Raw genomic sequence first — 25962 nt, forward strand, 5'->3', positions numbered from 1 at the left:
TTCAAACTTGAGGAAAATAAATACCAAGTTTTTGTTGTGTCCTTGCTTCGAAACTTTTTGCGACTTCCCTCATAGTCACATCGTGGCTTTGGGACGTAAAACCCCAGCAATTATTATTGCATTTTTATGTATTAGTTCAGTAATTTTTTGCTGTTTTTAAAAGATACTTTTAATATGAAGTATTTTGTTCGTTTTTCTTATTGGAAAAAAAAAAAAAAAACGTTATGAACCGTTACGGAACGTTTTTTCTTTTGTTCCGGAACAAAAACGGAACAGAACTTTTTTCTGTGGAACGAAACGAAAACCGGAACGAAAAACATTTCGTTCGTTCCGACACCCTGGCTGCAGCACAACTGCAAGTATGGCAAGTTTGTGCTCCTTCATACTTTGGGCTGTGCGACACACGCAAGAACAATAAAGAAGGCACGGACAGCATGAGTGTAAATTCTCAACTGGTACACTTATTGAAAGGCACTGCGATTTATAAGGATGGCTATGCTAACATTCTAGCAAAATATGTCCTATGGATCTCTCTCGAGTGACACCCTGATAGTAAATGGAAAATTACACACCACCATAAAACCCACTGAAACCTTACCAAACAGACGGTGTTTTTTATCAGTGAATCCTACATGTTCTGCGCAGATACGCATATTTTCTGGCAACAAAATAAACGGCTCACTGGCACAGGCATCTCCCCTTAACCTGTGGCAAATTGCTTGTTGGCCAAAGCGGCATGGCCACATTAGTAAGATGGGTATGCCTGTGTCAGTCAGCCGCCAATATTTTAAAATGAAGAAACAATATGTCCTCATTCAATTTTTCAGTTTTGTGTTATTTCTTTCCATGCACTGCCACCAGGTGGTGTTGAAGGAGACGTACAGAATACCTGAGTAACAAGCAGGCTATGTCACGATTTGTCACTGCCCTGTTTCAAAAGGGATGCCAAAAATTACTATCATCATCACCTCACAAATCACCCTGTCTTTCAATAACATGCCAGTTCAGAGTTAGCACTCATGTTGTCCATGCCTTCCTTTCTTGTCCGTGTGCGTCTTGCGTGTAACCCACAGAACGAATCAGGTGCAGTTGTGGCCCCGGTACGCATGCTAATCATAACACAACTCAAATTTTTCAATTTCTTCAAACTCCGCCGCCATCTTGTCCGCCCATTCGTCAAACTCCCTCTGAAAAAGAAAAAAAGAAAAACAACAAGCCTGTTGAGAGGAGCAGCATGAGGAAGTCAAAGACAAGTCTGAGCCAAACACTTAAAATTCCGGTGCATGGTGGCAAAAAGGGTCATGAAAAGTCCACCAGGAGTAAGCTGGAGTTACTGTGACAGGTTCCTAAAAGTTGAAGAGGAGAGAGAGAAAATGAAATAAGAAAGGCAGAGAGGTTAGCCAGAGTAACTGTCCATCATGCGCTCAAGAAAGGGTGATGAGGCTTTCTGCTGCACTTCAAGTAAGCCACATCGTTTTTTTTTTTTTCCTGGGTTCGCATGCGCAAAGTGTCAACATCTCACCAGGCCCCCACTGCACATTTTGGTTATACACAGGAAGCTGTAAAACAGCTGCCTAAGGAATGTTTTATCGAAATAATTTTTCACATCGGTTCGTTATTGGAGGAGACAGAAGTAACGAACTGTCCTGTTACCATGCCACAAGGAGGCGACCATCACTGCCAATGGAGACACTCACTCCCTTTTCCTCTAATAGTGCTCCCAAGAGGTGTTCCTTTCCTGCCTTCTCCCACACTGGAACCAAGAAATATACTGCGACATTGACCCCTGCATCCTCTTTTCCTTCTCTTCCTTTTACGCAGCGTTATGTCTTTCGGCATTTTACGATCAGTAATGGTGAGTGACAAAACACGCACTGTGAAGAGGTATATGTGTACGTGAATGTGACTTTCTCGCTGGAAGTGGGCTTCCTCGAGAAGGAAGGCGCGCAGAGGCACAAAGAAATACACAGCACGGAAAAGTTCGCCTATGTGCGCACGCAGCATCAGAGCACCAAACGCGATTGCTTCTGTGTTGGAAATTATTTTTTCTAAAAGTTGGGGGTGTGGCCCTTACACGGGTACGGCCCTTACACGGGTACGGCCCTTACACAAGTCTATATGGTATGCTACACTTATTTGTTTTAAGTGGCTGAACCTGGTGAAGGGACCTTTAATCAGCTTTCTTTCGGTCAAGTAAGGTGGCATCGAGGTGGCATCAAGGTGCAGAGAAGCATTACAAATGCATTCATATACTTGGGATTGAAGCTGCCTGGCTAAGTCAGCTATATTTGGTTAGCTAGTTCAGTGTGTTAGTTATTAGTTGATTAGTTAGTAAGTTAATTATATTTGCTTATTATAGTTAGGCAGGTTATTAGTGAAGTTTCTTATTTCAGTTAGGTAACTTAGTTAATCAGTTGGCTGCTTTGTTTGATTCGTTAACTAGTTTTGTTAGTTACCTTATCAAGTTGGTGTTAGGATGTAGTCAATTATTGGTTGAGTTGGTTTTGCTTCTGTAGTTAGCTACATTACTTATTATTGAGTTTAGTTAATGTAGTTGTTAGGTTTGTTAGTTATTAGTTTGATAATTAGTTTAGTAATTAAGTATTTTGCTGATTAGTTAATCAGTTGGTTAGCTACGTTTGAAGCGCAGGTCTTCTTACACGCAATTATATAACAGTGCGACATGAACTTGCTCTGTAGTCGGTTTCTAACGATGAAGTAGTCCAAGTGGACAGTTTGAATTATGAATTGAAGCCACTGTTGCGAACGCAGTTGAACCTGGAAATGAAACAAGGCGTTGCAGTTGTTTCAAAGTTGTTCGTGTTTAAGTTTCTGAACTGTCAGGGCGGCGAGTTGCCCATTGTGTCGACAATATTCCCACGCTGACCATTGTTGACCATTGCGCAATAGCGAGCGTACGCACAAAATGCCTGTGGCGTCCGTTCGGCATCTGCTCCAGTCCACCTTCTACTTGTGCCAGCGCCACAGTGCGTCCACTGCGGGTGCTATATAAAGCTCTCCCATAGCGTTACGCAGGAGTTTTGTGACAAGATAGAAAGTACTGAAGGACCCTGATTGAGCCTAATCGGTGTCCTCCCATAACCACTGTGTTGCTTTGAGACGTTATACTCCATCAAGCCATCATTTAACCAGAGAGAAGCAGTGTTAGTTAAAATGAGATGGCACCAAGACAGTAGTTGGTTTGGATAGTGGGAGAAGTTGGCAGACCATCGGCCAACCAAAGCTTTTTGTGTGAGCAAGCACCCGCGTCAACAGACTGCCCACCACCTGCAGTAACATCACTGCAGTAACATCACTAAGACACCGTTGTCAGCCGACTAAGTTGGCCAACAAAGCCTGCCTTGTGTGACAGCCACACATTATGTTATGCAAGACAATAACACCACACAGACACACTCTGTAAACATGCATCTGTTGAATCACATATAAGGTTTCAATTTTCTTTTTCTTTTTTCTTCTAATACCCCTGTCCGATGCACACTTTCAAATAGTGCCCAAACAGAAGACAATTGAAATATGCGAGCCCCATTGGCTCCCTTCCATGTGCTTGCGCAAAAGAGTCAATCACAATAGAAAAGTCTGATCCCGATTTGGCTCCATCATGATCAAAAGTACCTGTGTGACGTAGGTATAAACTTAAACTAAACTAGATTTTATTTGCTGCTAAAACTGCACAAGCATTCTGCCTATTGCTCACATTTCACATTGAAGCATGCCCTTCTCCCTACGCATAAAGGGACCTCGAAATAATTTTGGCAGTTTTACACAAACACATTAATTTCACAGGGGGGGTCTGTGTAAACATTAAAAGCCAACTTTAAATGCTCAGTGTGAACCCCTGCAATTAATAAATTAAGTTTAAGGATCTCACATCCCTGTCAACAAAAGCGAATCCTCTCCACGCATTCCCCCTGTACCTTTCCATTAGAATGGGTGTAGAATGGCTGAGTGATGTTAATCGAGCAATTTATTGGGAATATATTATGCATGCCATTGCACAAACTTTTTTTTTTTAACAGTATATGTTGTGGAGACCTCTTGGAGTCCCGTGTCCGGTTCGCGTGCGACTTGGGCCACTTGCACATGTGATCACTGGGGATACGCTCATACTGCTCTAGCCAATTAGCGGTGGCCGAAAGGGACAGTACGTTAGGTGGACACTTGCAGAAAATGTCTCCATGCGTTGCCGGGGAGTCAGCGAACTTGCCGCAGTGTCTCTTTGAGTGCATTGGGGAGCGGAGACGAGCGATGTGTCTTTTAAACCTTAGCCAGTCAGGAGTGGGCATGTTAGCCCGAATACCAACACTGAGTACATAGAAATTTGTTTACCTGCATAAAAAATTAAGCCAGTTCCACGCTTGTGCAATTTGGTGAAACAGCTGAGCTTTGCAAGCGTGTGTGTGTATAGCATAGTGGGTATGACGCTCGCCTGAGGACTGTGAGTCCCCGGGTTGAAATCCTGCCTCGCCAAGAAAGTTTATATTGTTTGTTTGTTATTTCATTCTCTCTCTCTTTCATTTTCTCTTTCTCTCGCCCACAGCAAGTTGTGTTCCAATCGTCAGTACAATGCAACCATATGGTTCCTATAAATGCATATTTTGCAAGCGTAGGTACCCAGCTTCGAATCCCACCTCACCACGAAAGTTAATTTTGTTTTATTTATTTATTTATTTCTCTCGCTCTGTCTGTCTTTCTTTCTCTCTCTGCACCTCCTCTTATGCTCTGCTTTCACTACTGATCAACGCTTGGCACGGTTCAAAAGGCGGCCTTAAACAGCTCCACTGTTAAAATAAAAATACCAATGCAGGAACAGAGGTGATCCTACAAAGCAATGGCTCACTTCCACTAGAGGAGGAGATCTTCTGCTAGCCTCTTTACCATCTAGTGCAGCTGCAGTCTCTACGCATGCATTTGTGTGCCTGTACATGGAAAGCAGCAGCATACAGTCGAACCCAGATATATCGAATCTGTAGGGGATCACAAAAAAAAGTTGATATATAGGTAATTTGATATATAAAGTAAAAATTTTAAAGGGGATTTTACTGCTGTTCGTTATACACAATAATGTGTTATATGTCGGTTCAATATATCCGGGATGGGGGCGAAATGCGAAAACACCCGTGTACTTAGATTTAGGTGCACGTTGAAGAACCCCAGGTGGTCCAAATTTCCGGAGTCCCCCACTACGGCGTACTTCATAATCAGATCTTGGTTTTGGCAAGTAAAACACCATAATTTAATTTTTTTTATTTGATATATCCGGGTTCAGGCTGTATAGATTTTCTTCTAGGGGCTCCAAAACCATGGGGGCAATGACCGAAGCTCTGAGGTTCGACCCTTATCGAACACTACTAAATTAGCCCTGGGCTTCAATTAAAAAAAGAGAGAGAAAAAGAAAAGTAAGCAAGGCCAAAATAAGCCCTGGCTTATTTTTCCCTTGTAAATTCATTCTTTCTTTTGTTTACGTAATTTCATTAATGTAAAGGTTGTAAATTCATGTGCAGCAGCCATGAAAGGGCCACAACGTGCAGGCAAGAGTGAGCAGTGAACGCAACTCCAAACCAGTTTCTCCCCGCCATCTCCGCTCTCCACTCTCCACCAATGGTGAGGAGAGGGAAAGGCGAGCAACCCCAAGGGGGGCTGAAGCAAAAGAAAAAGAAAACCAGTTGACAGTTGGGATTCACCCCATCGAGTTGTCTCTCTCTCCTCCGCGCGTACTCACGTCCCAACATGACCTCTTCTTTTAACCAAACAACTTTCATTCAGACTGGGCGCAAGTGCTAGTGGAACCAGAGGGGATAGAGGTGGAACCTGCCTGCCCCCCCGCCTCGCTCTTTTCATTACTTCGCAAAGAGTGAAGCCTAGGTAAGCAAGAAAATGACAAAGGTAGAGCAGAACTGAAAAAACTGCGCCAACATCCATGACTTAACATGTCCCATTTGCGATTCGTAAATTGTAGCTAATCAATAATAATAATGACTAATTATGACAGACTTGACCATATAATCAAATTAAGTAGGGCTGACTTAGCTGAGTATTCTTGCAGAGCTCACTAGTGCTGCCAACACTAGGCTACAGGAGTGTGGCGCCCTCTCTATGTAGGCATCTGACTCAAAGCAGGCAGTGACACATGAGAAAGCATGACCTCCAAGATTACTGGTGCAGCTACCTAAGAACACCCATTCAAAATGCAAAAAATGAGCAGCACCTTCTGTCATGATTTCCTCTGCAACTAAAGTCACCTCTAGGCATAAAACAAATGCGGCTAAGTGTTTAAAAGAGTAGTCTAGCTGTCTGAATTGACTCAGTGTTAGTCTTTACAGGCCCTTTAAGTGGAACACTTCCTCACTGCTGCATATGACAGTGTTAAGTGGATACAACTGTGCAATGCCATCTGCTCCTGCGTGATCCTTCTGTTCTCAAAATGGCCAGAATGCCGCACTACTGTCCATTGAGCATCAGGCACATCAGGTACATTAAGCATCAGGTAAGCCTTGGTACAAATGGCCAGGATGATGGCACCTGAGGTGCTTAATGTCATCCGCTAACAATGCTCTAATCGAGGTGAATTACTTACATGGTAACTAAACACAGTGCCTTCTGTGTGTGTCCTCTTCGTGCCTGTTTCAGGTCTGTCGTATTCCCGCACCGTTCCCCAACAGTTACATGCTGTCCATCTTAAATGAACTGTGCTGTAGCACAATACAGTGTGTTTAATACTGAACTAATTCAGACGGTCCACAAAATGAAGGCAAAAGGCAAGCACGATTTGTGAACGAACCAAAACCACCTTAGAATGAACCGCAGAACTGCACAAAGCAGCACTATGATATGAACCACTCTGTAGTGCATAGTAGTGTAGACACCTAATTTAGAGGCTGAAATGGCTATAGCATAAGCTTTACGTGCTTACGAGGAACACTTTCACGAAGTATGACTGACAGCACATGGCTAAAAGGTAATTTATTTCAGTTTTAAAGTCTATAAATTGAATGTGGCTCCCTTCTCTAGACTCATTGTGATAGTCACCATGAAAACGTCATTGTTAAGAGCAAAATAGTGCGACGTTAAAGACACTGGTGGACATGCATTTTCAGAGTGGCTGCAGGTGCGTTTGCTGAAACACGGCCGAGAGATGCAAGTGCGCGTCTCTCACCTAGCTCTGGCGTTGACGAGCACGGGCGCACGTGTGCAATTGTGCAGATGACGGGTGATTTTGTAGTCACCAGCACTTTGGCGGTTCACGTGAACTCCATGACGTCGGGTACTCACATTTTACTCAAACGTTATACACCCCTACTGGCAGGAATCTTGAAATCCGGAATTGTGTGATGGAAATCATTTTATATTAAATTACTGGGGACACGATCGTGCATATGCTGGCCATATAATGATCCCCTAGATGCTGTGTATTACCCATAAGTAAAAAATCATCACTGAAGAATGTGGTGTCTGTGCTCCTTTAAAGTGCTTATTTTATTGCAATGTTGCTATCTTCGTTGGTTCAGAGTCAAGGAGCAATATCAGCCTTACCAATATAAACATGCTAGAGAGGATATTTTGGCAATATATGATGGAGCCCTATAGTTTGTCCTGTACCACATCCTTGCAGGAAACGTCAAGGTATGAAGTTTAAAGATACATTAGAGAGGAACCCTAAATGTGTTTATACTACTGTAATAATGTATTCCTTGGGAACTACATTTTCGTTAATTTTGCGATAGTAAGTGCATCATTAGACAAGAAAATGAAGGTTAAAGTTCAATTTCTTGAATTTCCCGCCAGAACCCCCCTCATCGGTACGTCAGCGTGATGTCAAAGATTTCAAAGTGCTTTATAGCAGTATTTGTGCTGCCATTGCGTAAGTAAAAGTTCTCGAAACTAGCCGCATTCACTCTTTGGTTCCTTTAGAACACAATGTAGTCCACTTTTGCCAATAAAAAATTAACTAGGCCCTAGCAGAAGCCTGTCAAACTTAATGACGTTAGCATCGAGCCGGTGCGAGAAGTTCATGATGGCGTAGCTACCAGTCATTACTTTTCGTGCTTTTTCAAGCTTACCAAGAAGCCTCTCTTCGTGGCAAGAGTGGTGTTTTTGGTACTGCAGAAGGGTAATTTACTAATACACGAGAAATCATTTTTCTCTTTAGTGTCTCTTTAAAGACGCAGTAGCTTTAAGAAGAAAGAGAGTAACATGTGTAAAAGGCCAGAGAACACTGATCAGTATATTAGTGCTTGTTAGTGTGCAGTATAGTTCTTGATATTCTAGGGCAAACTTTGAAAAAGTCAGCATCTATAATATTTCTAGATGTAACTGGAGACAAAACAGTGCCATAAAAACTTATTGTCTTACATAGTCTGGAAAACAATAATGATTGATTAAAATGCCAAACAATAATGAACAACCAAGAGAAAATAATCAACATAATCTAGCAACACACTTGATTAGTTTTACGTTTTTTTAACTTGAGCTTATATTTGCCTGGTCACTGACTTTATGTTGCACTTCGTGCTAGTGTAAAAGTGTTTCATTTTTGCTTCCCTGTAACGAAGAGAAAATAAAAACTGAAATAGGCTGCCATAACTGAGTTGTATCACTCGGCCCATACTCCAAGGCAGGACCATGGGAAAACACTTCGAATTTTTTTCTCACATCAAGTATTTGTGCAAGATTTGTGGGATACTGGCCAAACACGTATCTAAAAATCAGGGGAACGTCCCATAATGGCCAACTCTGTAAGGGCATATAAGACCCACAAACCTCTGTCAGACGGGAAAATTGGTGACATTTTGAGCAAGTGCACTTCGCAGTTTGTGTCATTCCCAGGCTGTCACAAGGAAACGTTTAGGGACACTTGCTTTAGAACACACCTACCTAAAAGAACGATCGTTGAACCAGCTTTGCTGTGCCAAAGTGCATAGCTTTAACGGACGTGCTTCGTATACGAATAAAATAATACTCGGTGGACAATCGATGCCAACTGTGAAACTAGTATTTTTGTGGTTTAGAATGTGCTAAGCATCCCTGCTTATAAAAACAGCCATTCTTCCTCTGCCAGCAAAATCAGTGTCGTTTTCTGTGTGTCGACGTCTTGGCACTGTCAGGACTTCCCAAAACGGAGCGCGTCACTTGGGTGTTGGATGCAATGTTGTCTGCTCCTATCTCATGACATTTGATTATGTTAATGTTATTTTGCAAATATTAGCTAAAAATTACAGTTAAACCTCGATATAACGAAGTCAGTAAGATGAGTAATCTGCTTTGTTATATCGAAATTTCATTATATTCAAATTCGACTTTTTATGCAAATAAATACAGCCGCCAATGGATTTTTCTTACACAGACGGGGCTACAAAATTTTCCGAATCATCGGGCAATCGAAAAAAGCACATTTATATGAGAAAAACAATTATTTTGTTGAATTTGGGTTAAGCAATGAAAGATACGGTTTTACGCCATGTCAATGATATCTTCAGATTGGCGGTACGTAGCGAGGCCAGCCACGCTTCCGCATCCACTCCACCCTGGCGGTTGATAGTGTCGCCAGCAGTGGGACAACGCTATCATGAGAAGCGCTGGCCAGCGGAAAACAAATGCTTTGTCTAAAGCGTCCTAAAACTCAAGATTACGCAACCTCCAGTACTAAGCATGCTGGAAGACGGTGCACATAATGCCACGCGATCTCGGCCCGCCTACTTTTTGCACACATGGCAAATTACACCGGAAGCAGGGCACGCGTCTGCGTATGCGCTCAGCCGTGCTGATAGCCATGCGCTGCCACGGCCTCACTAGAAAAAGAGACGCGCATCAAACTGCCCTGCACTCCCCCCCCTCCCCTACCGCCTCACACACGCATGATCGCATTACTGTAATCTCGCCCCCCTCCTGGCCATTTCACCTTGCTCGTGAGGGAAGACTGTGCTGATCAAGCCACCATCCTTCTCAACTCACCCTTGCACGCTTTCACTCGCACCATACAACATGTGTGACACGATGTGATCACATCGCACTTGGACTTTATACGAAACACGGCGCTGCTCCGCTTTGGCAGTCTCTCTCTGTCGCACGGTGCGCAATTTGAGAGGTGCGTGCACGAGCAGCCACATGTAATTCGACCATCTGACTATCTGCGTCCGCAGAGTTTCCATTTATTGCCTCGGTATTTCTTCACAACGGCAGTGAATTTTCGTTATATTGAAATTGCGTATAAGCGCACTTCGTTATATTGAGCTTCTAAATACATGGTCTTCTATAGACAAGAAGTTAAAAAAAAATTACAATACTCCATTACATTGAGAATTTCGTTATACTGAAGTTTGTTATATTGAGGTTTAGCTGAATATATATGCTGCCCGACGTACCACTGCCATCTATTCCAAATGACCACTTTTTTTTCCCCATCTTGCAGCGCACTGCCAAAGTGACACTCGCTGCGGCAAAGCGCACCCACTCAAAGCATCGCTAAATTTTCACATCTGACTCCAGCATAAGCCCACTACCAACTCACGTCATTCTCCTTGTGCATCTTCTGGGCCTGGGCTTGTGCACCTTGGTCTTCTTCACCTGCTGCTCTACCGCTGGCTCAAAAAAGTTTTCTTCGTCCTCCTGCACCTGGTCAGGGAGGTCGAGGTCTTCGAAAAGGTTCACACGAACGGACGTGGACCTGTTCCCGCGAGAGTACGTTCGTCTGACCTTCTGCAGGGAGAGCTCCGGGCTGTCTCCATACAGTCTCTTCTGAAAGATTGAATTAAAATGGCGAAATGCAAACACACTTAGGGGGATTGTTGGCAACAGATTACAAACGAGAATTCTATTTCAAGAGAAAAAAAAAAAAAGTTGGGAAAAGCTGTGACTCTAAGAACAAGTACAGCAGGCGCTTGCTACGAAAGAAGACCCAAAGAGTGACCAAGCACTTACGGGAAGAACAATAAGAACATGTGAAGAGTGTTAGGATGCACAATATTCTACCTAATGAAGCACACTGCCATTACATGTTTAACATCACGAAACAATATTTTGTTGAAATTGTTGAAAACTGGCATTTCCATGGGGCTGTACAAAAAGCATTCTCCTACCTGAATCTTTTTTTAATGTTACAACTATATACGTACAGTAAAATCTCATTAATTCAAACTCGAAGGGGACCGGAAATTTATTCAAATGAAACGGAGTTCGAACTAAGGAGAGCTACTTTAAATATAGCGCCCAATCAATAGTGCAGTACAGCATGCAAAACCGTCACTGGGCTCGCATTAAAAAGGCCATCATCGTGCGACGACATGTACTGGAAGAAGCCTAGGTTTTATAAAAAGTTCAAGTGCGATAAAATCGTGCCTCACGTGCCGTTTGCTGTAGGTGCAAGAAAAAACATATGAAGTTGACCCAAGAAGGCTGGTGGGTTGATGCGCGCTGTACTCCAGCGTGCCCAATGTTGGAGATGACGTGATCGAGCACGCATTTCTCAGCTCTCCGCGAGTCTTTTGTCGGCCTTTTTATGGCACGTAACATTACAGTAGCTATCTACACATCGAACCTTATAGCCTTTGGCACGGGTTTGTCTGAAAAGCTGTCCATGGGAGTGAAATATTTATTTCGAAACAACCGCTGTGTGGTTTTTCGGAGTTGGAATTCACAGGAGTTTTTCTCTATTCAAACACAAAGAACTTTGCCAGGCCAACAGAGCAGGTCAAGTTATCAGTAAATTAGAAAAGAGATTTAGAATTACTAGGATTTCATTGTAGCATACTTGCAGCTTCAAAGTACAATCTGGCATCAGCATGCTGGTTTCGATATTTTTGAAATTCAGCATACTTCTTTTGGTGCTTAGCAAAAAATTATATTTATTCTTGGTCCCCACTGATTCGCATTACCGATCGACAACTGCACTGGATGCTGTACCGTGTAAATTATTCAAAGAGGCTTTCATTTGTTCGAACTCCGCTTTAATAGATTAAGTTGCCGGCGTTTCCATGCTTCGAACTGCCATCGTGATGGGCGAGCGAGCTCGATGCCGAGTTGGATCGGTTCAGTCACCGTTACTACTCAGCACTCGTTCAACTTTTTCCTTCTCTTGTTTCTCTGTAACGTGCACGCTGCCTGGACCAAGCGTCAGCGCAACTATTACTTCTGTATGTGGTGCGGGCATTCAGCGCGACTGACATCAAATATCGATGTTATGAACATGCACTGGCGGCGTAGCACTTCTACGCTTGTGGCAATTTATATCATGACTGGTACTAAATATTAATTAAATCATGGTGGTTTTATTTGCCAAAACCACAATATGACTAAGAGGCACGCCATAGTGGGGGAGACCCCGGATTAATTTTGACCGCTTGGGTAGCGTTGGGTAACATGCACCCAATTCGCGGTACACGGGAATTTTCGGATTTCACCTCCTTTGAAGTTTGGCCACCGTGTTGCACTCCAATTGCATCTGCAATGTAATTGGGCCTTTGAAATGCCAAGTGTATAGTGTTATCTTCAAGAAGAGTAAGGTGAGTAGGACATTTTGCAGTGCTCTCGTGTATCGTATTTGGCTAGGCATCATATTATTTCAGGCTTTTTTTATGCAGAGTTCGGGCAACATCTTGTTTTGCCTATGAGGCAATCTTGGTGAGCATGCCACACAGCATCGGCAAAAAGATTATTGTATAATCGAGAGAACAGTAACTCTTTTTGCGATGTTTCTTTCCTTTTTTGATGCTTTCAGATAAATTTTATGCTTCTGCGAGGTATTCTCACATATGTGCTTCATGATCTTTTTGTGACGTTTCTTTACTGTTTTGAAGCTTTTCTATAAATTTTATGCTTCTGCAAGGTACTCTGACTTATGTGCTTGATGATCACGATGCATACTCATTACATGCTTATTTTTTATAGTTCATTGGTGGAGATTTGATGCATAAAAAATTGGGTGTTGCGTTTTTGTTCTAGACTAGTTCAAGCCCTTTTTCTTTCAGTTAGCTTTGTCGCTTGTCACTCCTGCACGCGTGGGACATATTAAACTTAATAATGACTCAATGTTTTTTTATATATACTGATGACAACGTTTTTTATGTAGCTGGCTTTCAATGTGCCATTGACAAAGACAAAACCTTATACTATTACGGTTGTGACCGTGACATTTGACATTTACAAATACTGAAATCCGCACTTTATGTGTCTAAGAATGCTTTCAACTGTTCTTCACATACTCAGTATGGCTGATGATAAAAGCAAACAAGGGAAATAAGGAGCACAAGGATGGAGGCACCAAGGCAATGCACTGCGTGCCGCATGCCGTAGCGACGCCAATGCAAAAGATGGCCGTCCTTACGTGTATGCCCGCTGTAGACAAACATTAAACTGCATTATTTGATATCCACATGAAAACATCCAACTGCTGTCTCCCACGGTTCAATTCCTTGGTTCATTTCCATGGTTCATTTCCTTGCGACAAAACTTATGCATGCGCCATGCAGACAAATTGGTAGCATCACGCAGTCTGTCACCATGGGTGAGGATAAAATTGGCTGTGCTGAACCGGTTAAGTGCTCCGATCAAGGTCGCGAGCCATTATGATGCTGTATTTTATTTCTTCAAACCGGAACTAAACCAGAACAAAATCAAAGTGCATTGAACCAGAACCCAAACTGAACTGGTATCTTTTTCAGCTCGGCACCATGCTAATAAGTGAGCATCCTTCCTGTCAACTTCTCCAACTGCCTTTCCATATTACACTAAACTACACCACACTACACTACACCCTTTATCCAAATGTCACACCAACTTACCCAGCAATTTACTACTCTAATACACTGTTGGATGTCTACGAACGGCCCCATAATGTAGATTTTATTTACATTTGGACAAACTGATGACAATCACAATCTCTAGATTGTGCGCCTGTTAATCGTACATTTTAAAAGTGTCTCATATAAAAAAAGCAGGTCTCAAGAAAACAAATGTTGCCATGCACTTGTGAAGGAACGTACGTACCCTCCGTGTCCTTGATGGAGAGCCTGTACGAGACGTCTGCATTGGTTCCATTGCCGTGTCAAAAAGGCATGGGGTTGCGACAGCACTACGGTCGAGATCAAGTGACAGGTTTGACGCCTCTTCTCCAAACTGTGCATCTACAATAAGAAAAGAAAGCCGGCGGTCACATGCAATAGGAAAATGTGCAAGTACAAAAAATAAGCAACTGACGGTCTCTTATCACCATGATGTTGCACAGTCGTGAATCGATTAGAATCAAGTACGACCCTAAATCTGCATTACCATATAGCCGTCAGCATTTCAAAATGGCCACCTCGCACGCACATCGAGCCTAGCTACTCACGAGCCTATAGCTACCGTAGCTTCCCTCCATGTGCTGCAGTACACGTGCTTAGGCAATAGTCTACCGCCTGTCTTCAAGTTCTCTGCATCTGCTCTGTCAGCATGAAGTACCGAGTTCATCATGATGCCGCATTAAAAGGAAAGTGATCATGTGTGCGGAGACGGACGGAAATCGGGCTGCATCACGGGCGTTCAGAGAATCCAAAACTTGCGTTCGGGACTGGCGCTAACAGAAGGAGAGGATTTTCGCCAGCAAAGCAATGCGGAACCGGTTTCAGTGGACCTAAGCAGGACGTAATCTGCGACGATCCACTTCGGCGATACGATCGCCTTGGCCCTGTCTTGAAAACAATCTGCGACGGGGAAAGTCCGTCGCGCGCCGTGTTTTCGCCGCTTATAGGTCGCGTTGAAGCGAGAGGTATGATAGTACGAAGGTCAATTCACTCACCGCACTTCGTCACTCGAGCACTGTGACAGTTTGTTTCCGCAGTCAACGAGCGAGATGTGTTCATGTTTGCTTGTGCACGCGTGACACCGTGCTTGTTAATTTATTTAGTAAGCGAATACGGAACCTAGAGCCCGGTGACAGCGATGGCACAAATGCGCCTGGAGTGTCCATTACCGCAATAAAATAGTTGTTTTGGTTATAGGGCGGTACCACTTATAGTGCGGATATTCGCGACTCCGGCGACTTACGTTATAAGCGGTCTACACTGTATCTGGGAATAGCAGGCGACGCAACACTGGCACAAAATGGGCTTGCCACAGCGGCTCAGCAGCCACAGTGCTGCTGAGAACAAATCACGAGAGATTTGATTTTCGACCGAAATGGCCCCATTCCAACGGGAATGCATAAAACAAACCGAATGTGAGGAAGTGCATTGAAATCTGTGATGTCGCAATACTGGCACCAAGATTTCCACACGAAGTTCCAAGAAGAGAAGTTTGGTGTTCATTTTCTCCAGCAATAATAAAGCTTCTCCTAGCAAATGAATTAAAACGTAGTTCTAAAAAAAAATACTTTAGCTGTATAAACTGATTTAGAGCGACTATTTAGTGAAGTGAGTTACTAGCAGTAATTCCTTCCAGCGTGGCTGTGCAGGGCTTTCCTGAAGCGCATAAGCAATGTCCTTGCAAGACGTGCACACATCCCCCTTGAGACTCACTGGTAGATCACAATGCATTAAAGGAATATGACAAGTGACCTCATCACTGGGACATTCGTCATTACGCACAGGAATTGGGGCAACAGAACGCAGTGAACGCGTTCAAATGGCAATCCATCTGCTACCCTGAGTTCATCCAGCCACACTGGCTAACTGAATGTCAGCGATACGTAACTACCAACAAAGCTCACGTTTACAAAAACCTATGTTGCCCATGCAACAGATGCAATCACAGGTCAGCAGTTTTAGCTTTGATCTATTACTTCTAGCAATGTCAGTGTCCCTAATCACAAAGTGGCTAAGCCAGTAATAAAATGATCTAAAAAAAAAGAAAGTTGTGAACAAACACACCTTCGGCCAGCACCATTTTCCACTTATAACCTCGGCAACTGAAACATCTTTTGATATACAGTCAAACCTCATAGATACGTAGTGAGCGGGGAAGGTTGATCAGGTAAGCACTAAGCGATGTACTAATTAACAACCGACAATGGCAGATAAGCGGCTATAGACCCCCCCCCCCCCCACACACCACAAAAACAACATAATTCTCACTCAAACACACATACACAGAGAAGCTTCATCTGCGAGCAGGCAGCAAGAAATCTGTTATTTTCAATTGCTGCCATGGCGGCCTTGCAGCGACGATGGCATCCTAAAACTCAGCAAGGCCGTGAGCCAGTCTCTCCATCAAGCCCCACTTCTCTGCGAACGCCCTAATGATGGTCAACGCACGCGCCGCATTGAATACGGAATCCTTGTCCATGACGAGCAAGCGCCAGAAGCTACGGGAGCAGGAAACATGTCATGGCTCTCATGTTCTGACATCACTATCGGTGGCAACTGCAGTCCAGGAAAAGTCCGTGGGCTGCAATTTCACAATCTATGGTCTGCACGCACGACATTAAGCTGATGCCGTGCTTGCATGCACCGAAAAATAAAGTAAATACTACGCACTAACCGCTTGGCATAAGCCACTACGGCTTAAGCGGTCAACCAATACATTAGGTTAAATGGCGAGAGGGCAGGGGATTCATCACGACTATATTTAAACTGGCATTACTTATAAAGCAGGTACGTTTTAACGAGGTTTTCCTATAATTGGCCATAACATTGCCACACGAAATTGGGAAAGTCAATAAAGGTAATAAATTTACGACTTAGTCTCGGGCCAAGTCTTAGTGTTTATCTTTGAAGGACTTTTTTTTCTTTTTTTGCATGTTCGTATGTAATGCACATTTCCGTAGAGCCCTTAACGTAATGCCTCTGGGCCTTTGAAGTGGAAATAAATGAAGTGTCAAGGTAAGGCCTAGTGTACCTGGCAGTGTTGGCTGCGCCCTTCTGTGGTCAGGGGTAGATGTGGCAACTTGCACACAGGCTGCACTCGCCGTATTCCTTCGAGACCTTCGCAAGGAACGGCCACGTCCCTCAATTGGGCTAACACCCAGCTCCAGCATTTCTGCAGGTGGTGTGGACGATGCTGCTGCCAATACTGCTTTCTCTCCTGCCCGAGTTTTTTTGCTGATCCCTTTCTTTGGAGGCTGCACAAATATCACCATTATTAGTCGAGAAGTCAAGCTGTGTCACATGTGCAAGAGAAAAAAAAAATTCTGCACAAGAAATAATAAAAGCATCGTGGGGTCAACACAACTGAAGAATGTGCAGGTGATGGCAATTGGCTCTGCAGAAACCCAAATACAATAACAGGTAAGCTCTTTCAACATTCACTCTAACCACTGAGTGCAAAAGCCGGCTTGTTTGGCCACAAATCAAATAATGCCCTCTACACCTAGGACCAGCAGCTATTAACACCTTGAATCGACAGTAACAGAAGACAGCTGTTTGAATAGCACATTCCCTATTTTGCCTGCGATAGCACCGTTTATCATGAGAGCAAGCATTTGACCCAGGACTTATTGCCTTAAGTCACATTGGGAGCATCAAGGCTACCACAGACTTATGGCTCCTTTCCAACATTTAAAAGTTCCACTTCTCACGAATGACATAAATCTAGATCGAAGAGAGTTAGCTAATGAATTTCTTGGAGAACTTTAGGGGAGGCCGGATGGGTTACCTAATGAGGGGAAGGAAGGTAAGCCCCACGCTTTCTGCCATAACCTACAGCTACAATGCCAAGGAACTTCAACAAACATTGCTTACTTCAACCTTGGGCCCCTGCACTCAAATGTATCAAGCACAAAATGAGGCAGAAACACAATTTATTTACATGCACTGCTATAGTAGTACTCAAATGCATACAGAGCTGTCAGGACAAGGGGAACAGAGGAAAAGCCACACCTGTGCTGTCACTGCTACCTCATGTGGCTGACCAGCGATAACAAGCAGACGATTTGCAATGTTGGCTTGTTAGAATGGCATCATAAAGTATTCCAGATGCACAACCATTCTTTAATAGGTGTTCTTGTATGTTTTCATAGGCTTGTGCAGCATGCGCTTGCAATGTGTTTTGTGGATGTTATAGTGTGACTGGTTTTTGAAAATAATTTTTTTTTAAAGATAGCGCCTTGCATCTGAATTTGTGTCATCTTCTGTCTGCGTTTCAGGTAGCACTGCTAGGAATAACTTATGACAACAAGCAGACGTATTTCCAGCTACTTAATGAGCTCGGTACAAAACAGTGAGCAAGTCTACAAGAGCTCTGTGTATCCATTTTAACATTAGAATGCCACTGTTTGCATTCATGTGGAGGGATACAAAGCTTTATAGAAAATACTATGTTCACATCTTATGACCAACATCTGCTGGTAAACATGTTTGCGTCAATAAAGGTTCCCAAGAAGAACACATAAAATGATCTTTCTTGGAGGCAGAAGGCTGAACTTTAATCGTGTAGTCGAAATGGGGAGACACATGAGCTAGCTCAGGATAACTAGAGGCATAAATATGACGCAGTTTGGCTGTTACAGCAAAGGATCAGAAGCAGCCAAGGGACTTAACCACCACCATTAAAAAAAACGTAAGCTCATAGACAACTAACGCGCAAAGGTACAGTATTTTATGCAGACAGAAAGAAATGTACCGAGCTGCGAGATCTTAAAAGATAACATTCACTTCACATCCGGCGGTCAATGTAAGCCCAATGCACAAATTCCCACAAGGAGATTAGCCCGTCTATTCAATCTGCCTGCACTTTCTCAACTATACTACATCTCAGTAGTTCCTTGCAGCACTGTGGAATCTACATGAATTCTTAGCCAATAGGAAGACCGAATGCCCCTCGAGAAGTGTTGTCTATGCCGCGTCGTCAGCTCAGCGTCTGCATGCCATCCTGTCAGTACATCATGGTTGGTGGATTGACGCAAAAAATGTTTTGATGCCGTAACCATCAATTGTATTTACACGTATGCGACAGGGGGGCTTCGGTTCACCTCTACACTTTTTCTGCAGTAACCTTGCAGCGTCCTTAGCAAATAGTAAGGGCCTTATAAATGTTCGCCTGAACTCCAGCGTCTGCTAGGTGTCTACTTGAAATTTGCTCGTTACCATCACCACGTACCATGCTAGAGCTGGATAGTGTAAATTAATGATGCAGTGAACAATTAGGCTTTTATAGTGTTTGGCATCATCAACACATCAGCAGTGCTAATGCTGTGGCGCCCCCCCCCCCCCCCATCTGCTAACTAGAAAACAAACCAGTTTTACGGCTTGGCGCTGTGTGTCTGTAGTCCTAGCAGAGTGAAAACTAACTGCCGATCTCAATAATTACAAGAAAATATCCCCAATGCTTTGACTTCAGCTTAATATGAGACTTAGCGAAGAAAGATTTTGCAGCTTGTTTCTTGCTGACAGGGCAGAAAGCCAGTAACACGCGCGGATTCGGATCGAAGCGGATGGCTGGTGCTGTATGGGCACGGCCATGTTGCTTGGTGATCATGGTTAGGGTGGCTATCACGGTTACGAGCGGTAATTGCCACAGTGATTCTCGGTGTATGACATGGATGCGCAAAGGTCCTAACATATCACTATCCCTGTACCGTATCACCATAGTGAGCAAAAATAAAACTCTCTAGTGAAGTCAATAATAAGCCAGTTCCACCCGGAACTACACTCCGCTGCGCAAGGATATTGCCTGTGTACGCCGCATACCTTCAGCAGTAATGCAAGGTACTTGTGAGGAGTGTAATTCACGAGGTGCTGCACTTCGCTATTCGTTTCACCAGTTCAACTGCACCAGTCGCCATTTGCTTTACTCAGTGCAGGCTTTGTGCAGGATGAGTTCACAGCATTCCCTGCATTCTTCAGAAACGTAGTGCAGCGTTCGTGCAGGGGACGTATTCTGAAACAATCCACTTCGGCGATACTATCGCCTTGGCCACACCTCTGCCAACGGCGTGTGCCGATTGGCTGTTTTAGCAAAACTGGAAAATAAATAGCGCCACCTAGTAGTTCCGGTGTACATCAATTTGACGTCACGGCGTCGCTGGGTGCTCCCGACATATATTAAATAAATGAACATGCCTGCTGTCATACTGCAGGCCGATACACTCGAATACATCCCGAGCCGCTCTGCACTCACATGGTGCGCTCTCTCGTGCGTTGCTGAAGCAGTTCGAGAGCACGTGTTGGTAGTACATGCTGACGTCACAGGTTAAGCAGCCGGTTTATTTATTGAACGTGACTATCGCCGAAGTGGATTGTTCCAGAATACGGCCCCAGAAGGTGCCATGCCGGTTCCACATGAGCAAGAACCGGCACTGAAGTGGCAGAAACTAGTTCATGAAGTGCAGGGCTAACCAAATGGACCTAGCATCTCTCTGCAGTGCATGAATGAACATTTTTCAATGAATGTCAACAAGTTTTTAAAAGTAAGAGCAAGCATGTAAGAGCGAAACATGATACCGACTGGCTCAGGTACGATGTTCTCGATTCCACCTAGGACATTCCTTGCACGACGTCCTAGAAAAAAAGAATGCGAGGAAACATTTCAGCGATGGGATACAGCACTTAGCTTCAGCACTAGGTTAGCTTCAAGCAGCCTGATAGAAAAACAAGGCTCACGAAGGTACTGAAAATGCATGATTGGCAAGTAAACACATTAGACCAGCGCTTGTCCTGTTTCCTTTCTCGTGTTTCATTAATGTGCGCTGCACAAGAATGGATAGGTTCCAACTCACACGCTTTTATATTCTTCTAAACATATTCTCCAGTTAGAGCATGGAACTGTGAATATCTCAGTCAAGCTTTGCAGATATACAAGGTGTGCGGTGCTAACAAATGACGCATCGGAAGGTGGGAGAAAGAATAGCACTCGTTTAAAAAGACGTTTACCCTAATCACACCTTTTGCAGGATACATGCCCTTTATTAACCCTTTATGGACAAGTGTTGCACACCAGAAAAAATTATTTATTTTTTCTTGCCGAGTTTCACTATAAAGTACACAGTTTATGGCTAAATGTCTTCGGCCAGCAATGAATGACAGGCAGCAAGCACCATCTGTCAGATCAGAGCAGGAACAGAGGATAAGGACGTTTTGCATGCAGCTCGCTTTTTCATAAAGCGCAATTCAAGGAGACAGACTTGATGCAATATCTCTGGCTGCAGTGATATCTCTGATGTAATGTAAAGCAAATGCAATGTGCATCTGCTTCACATCAGCCATCTGCGAAACCACAGAGGGAGTCGCTTGCGATATCCTCCACCCCATCGAAAGCTAAAGACGGAGGATGCCGCTGCCTGGCATAGGCTCCAGACAGCCACTTACACGAACCTACACATATTACATCGCATACACCCCACAGCCTACAGGGACGAATGCCCATGATTCGGGGCCACACCAGCCCTATACTACATTACGTGGGAGTGCAAACTACACAACATAGAACACCACGACACGAACACCACGAGGGAGAAATGGGAGGCAGTGCTGTCCAGCTCGGCCCACGACGTCCAGCTCAATCTGATCCAGAGAGCACAGAAGATGGCAAGAGCCAGCGGAGCCCTGGACTAGGGGCCTCGGCCATTAGCAATGCCCCTTCGGGGCAACACAAAACTCCGATTATTTTCTAATAAAGTTTATCTATCTATTCGACGAGAACTGTGTCCTTCCTGAAAGGATTAACGAGAATTTACCTGCACTAGCACCAGAGCAGCAACAAATGTGGAATGGCACAAACTGACAAGCATCACACCGCTTTTGGATCCCAGTGACTTTTTGAGTAGCATTGCTGCTGCCGATTTTCCCTGCTTCAGGAACAAAGCAAGAGTGCCTCTGGCATTCTTTCACAATCATAAAGCAGATTTTCAAAGGTTTGTGCAGAGACTGATGAAAATTCACAGAAAATTCTGAAGGCAGGTATGCATACAAATAGCTGCCACTCTTGCTGAAGAGAGGGCACACCTCGAAAAGAAAAAGAAAGGAGCATTAGTCAGGGCACCGCTATTCTGTAACTATCACCTTTCATCCTAATTCGTTATGGGCTAGAGGGCTGAATTAAGTCTTCCCTTTAATTTGAACTGTCAATTAAATTCGTCAGATTATTAAATTATACATTATGCTTTCGCTAGCGCTGTCTACTTTTTTCTACCTTTTTGTTTTATCATATTTGTTACTGTTTCATTGTGCCTCCTCCAACCATATTTGTTATTATTGTTATTGCGTTCTTGGCCAAGCGCAAACTGTGGGTATGAGCCATGTGTGAGCCTCATCATCCTCATTACCAATGCCACTCCAGCTGAGGGGAACTGATGATTAAAGGGAAACAGGAAAGTAAACGTTGCACTCTTCTTATTTCAGATAATATTAGGCTGTTTTCCAAAATTCCTCCGGCAGTGTATTCCTTGAAAGGCACTGCACTAATTCGACACATTCCTCAGGTTTGAAGGAAAGTGTTATGTAGTTCCCAATAAACACCAATAAACTATTACTGTCAATTTCCTGTAGTGAAATGTGATTTTGAACAATACATTTAACTTTGCACTCTTCTCGCTTTTCGTCATTGGCATGGCCATTTGGCGCGCAGCGTATGGTTTGATCGACATCCGAGCCCATGACCATGACCAATTTGAAGCTATCCAACACCAGAAAAGTCGCACAGACAATGGCAAACTATAGGGAAGTATAAACAGTTTGTTTGCACAGCCAGGACTATTGGAAGAGTGCCAATCACCACAGTTTAGAGAAAAAGTCTGGCATCCTGAGCGACACGGACGCAATTTTTGGTTTTTTGCTTCTACTACAGCCACCAGGACAAAATTTGTCACACCTTGCGCCAATTTTACGTGTGATCGTGCACATCTCGTGAAATGTAGGCATGTGCGAATATTCAACACTTTCTAATAACGAATCAAGCAATTCAGTCCTAGAATTGTCACTACTTGAAAATACAAATTTATTTTGTAATACTTAACGTCGTCGATTGCACATGGTCAAACATGAAATTGGAGTAAAAATGCGATAACTTCCATCCCATCCACAGTGGACATAACATGCTAGAGCATGCTGTGTTGCTCAGTCAGCTAGACTTTTTTTGGCTGAACACGAACACTCGCAATAAAATGTTTAGACAGGGCGTTCAGCAATGGGTGTCGTTTGGTATTATTTATACAGGCAGCACCTGTGTCCTCTCTTCGAATTAAATCAGAATATGTTTCTCTGCGACGTAATAGTGGCACCCATCTGCCACAACTTGCTTTCTTTTTGTGTTATTTACCCACTCTGCCGTCGCCACATATGACATGAACGAAGGTATACACAGGTATTAATTAACCTACAAGGTTGCCTTCATAAACTTTATACGATAATGCATGAGCACGTATGCTCTGAAAAGCACCGAGTTTGCTAACAATCTGCTAAATTGTTGTCAATGTTCCCTTTGTGCTTTCAATAAAGCATGCTTTATAATGTGCTCTGCAATGGCATAAACTTTCTATCGTTGCAAATATCAGGATCGTAATATTGTTTGATATTAATGGTGAGAGGGCTGTAGATTATTTGCACACTATTTGAAACATATTAAATATTTAGTTATGACTCGCTTCTCGCACTATGCAATTCGGTCTACACTGCTAGCGATTGGAAATATTCAGACTATTAGAATAGAATATCCGCATTTACTAATATTAACTTGATTTGAAGATAGAATCGAACAGGAAAGTAAAATTGACTCCACTTAAACAGAACCACAAAGGGACAGGAAACCGTGTTTCATTTATCCAAAGTTTTATTTACGCAAAGGACACAAAAATTACCCGAGAATCGTTTTAGTCAAAAGGCGCCCAAATGTCTCGATATTACTGTGGTAAAACGAGACCTTACTGCGCTCTGCTTCTAATATTGTAGCTTCTTTCCTCTTGCTTGCGTTCATGCACCAAGAACTGATAATAATGCTGCACATTCCTTGCGTTCAAAATAGCGGTGCAGACTCCCCCCCCCACTGCAACTCTTGCCATCCAATCCGAAACAATAACGCGCAATGAAACAGCAATTTTTATGTCTTTGTCAATAGAATCCTAGTCTTCGCCATGAACTTCACCAATAATATTTCATTAAAACATCTCCTCGGAGCAGCTAACAAGGGCATCATGTGACGTCTCTTATTCCAGGCTGTGTGAACGAAGCTGTAGTGGCAGCTTGACTGCAAGATACTTTTACTCCGTAGTGCTCTATTCCTCCTCAGGAATTGTTACCTGCCTAGCTAAGTCCTCATGATGGAAACACCATTGAAACTTTGACATCCTTAATTTACATTAACTTTCCCACAACTGCCTGATGGATTGGAGTTTCTTCATCATTGACATGTTAGTCAAATTTTTCCTGTTATTGCGATAGCAATTATATGGACACTCCAAAGCAGATTTCTGCCGTCGGCGTCGCCGTTGCCGTCGCCGTGAGGTTCCGTATGACGTCAAAGGCGATGAAATTGTCGCCGCGCGCCGAACGCTGTATGTGCGAGTGAAAGGGCGCGAGGGACGCGCGCTTTCACGGGGAGTGAACGCACGGCGGAGAACAAACGCGCGTTCTGCGCCGTGCTCCCTTAAGGGCTGCAGAATTAAGCGTCTCTTTCCTCCTTTACAATCACCATATACGTACAGCAAACGCGACTTCTTCAGACACGCGAAAGGCCGTGGGGGGGGGGGGGGGGAGGCGACGTTTAGCTGCGGCACAAAATGCCTATTTATATAAAAACGTTGTGAGGCGAGAAGGTGGTAAAGACTTCCGACGCTGCTCGACGAGTGTCCCGTTCTGATCTCGTCGAAAACCTCCGAGCCGCCCCCAGAGGCCCTGGCAACAGTAAGTAACCAACGCCGCGCGCGTTCGGTGCGAACGCGGGCAAAACGGCGACGGCGTCGACAACAGTTCTGCGCGTTGCTGGTGCTGCTGCATGTCCAAGTTTATACAGCTGATAAAACTACTATCCTTACTCCGTATAGCTATCTACTAAGTTGCTATTGCAATTGATGCTTCGCCTTTCGGGTGAAACTGCGACATTTTTTCATACACCGATGAGACAGCTGGTAGTTTCGGTCAAAGTTCAGCTTAACCGGAGTTCACAGAAAGACGGGTTCCGTTAAACCCGTTTGCTAACATTGTACCTATGGGCGGCCAACCAAAATTACTACCATCGTTCCGCTTATCCGGCATTTCTGTTTACGCGAGTTTCGTTTATCCGGAGTTCACTGTATTCGGCTGCTGTAACATCTCGGAGCCCAAACCATGAAAAAGGGCGGCGTGATTAGGTAAGGCCACCTCGAAACGCAATTGGTTTCAGAAGGCAGTTTTACAACTAAAGGCTCATCGCCAGGTTGAGAAGTACAACTCGAAGCCCTTCAAACGTCACTCGGTAGAACCGCAACTTACGCAACAAGTTTTCATCCGAAGCGAGCCTTACGAGTAGTCTGGCATTTGTCACTCGATTAAATAAAACGCGCTTGATAAAGCAACACGATTAACCCTCGCTGATACTGTCTCTGGCATGCGTGTGTAGAAAAACACGGAATAAAATTTTCAAAACGTACGCGACAACTTGCGCACGTTGTCGCCATTTTGCAGTTGACCGCGGATAGAGTACAAACTCCCGAAATGTAGGAACAACGGATTTGTCCTTGGACCTACCCATGCATGCGGAATTTCTCGTTTTGCTTAAGTGTCAAACAAGTACTTTTAGACAGAAAGTTACGCTCACCTGTGTCACTTTTTCGACAGCGTCTCATGCGCCGAACCATGTTAAAATTTTAATAAACTTCGCGCCGCGCACAGGACGCGCTCGATCTTGTTTTGCTACTCTCTACGGCAGGCGCCGACTCAGATAAAACATCGCAGAAATAGACATGAACTTCAAATTAAGTTTAATCACGGAGTTTCACAATGTTCTTTATATAATTTTTTTATATAAGATAGAGTTTACAACAGAGATTCATTGTATGAAACTTTATGGTTTCCAACACGCCGCTATAACGCCGCTTTAAAATCTAGCAGTTCCTAAACAATTTTT

General features: G+C 43.7%; 1 protein-coding gene across 1 annotated transcript; it reads right to left on the minus strand.

The window, feature by feature from the left end:
• Window positions 1-25777, minus strand: LOC119457700 (uncharacterized). Its single transcript, XM_037719354.2, has 6 exons — window positions 25654-25777; window positions 20374-20426; window positions 16828-17050; window positions 14002-14138; window positions 10529-10755; window positions 1-1187 (listed from the first exon to the last, which is right to left on the minus strand). The coding sequence occupies exons 1-6, from the start codon at window positions 25691-25693 to the stop codon at window positions 989-991; spliced, it is 879 nt and encodes a 292-aa protein (XP_037575282.1). The 5' UTR covers window positions 25694-25777; the 3' UTR covers window positions 1-988.
• Between the last annotated feature and the right edge of the window lie 185 nt (window positions 25778-25962).

This window comes from Dermacentor silvarum, chromosome 7, assembly GCF_013339745.2.
Source record: "Dermacentor silvarum isolate Dsil-2018 chromosome 7, BIME_Dsil_1.4, whole genome shotgun sequence".
Classification (NCBI taxonomy): Eukaryota; Metazoa; Arthropoda; class Arachnida; order Ixodida; family Ixodidae; genus Dermacentor; species Dermacentor silvarum.

What these genes read in the sequence shown, in the direction of transcription:
- LOC119457700 (XM_037719354.2), bottom strand. Translation starts at nt 25,693, where the DNA reads ATGGTTCGGCGCATGAGACGCTGTCGAAAAAGTGACACAG. An exon ending in CTCCATCAAGGACACGGAGG is followed by an intron (nt 10,756 to 14,001) that starts GTACGTACGTTC and finishes TCAATCTTTCAG; the next exon opens with AAGAGACTGTATGGAGACAG. An exon ending in AGATGCACAAGGAGAATGAC is followed by an intron (nt 1,188 to 10,528) that starts GTGAGTTGGTAG and finishes TTTCTTTTTCAG; the next exon opens with AGGGAGTTTGACGAATGGGC.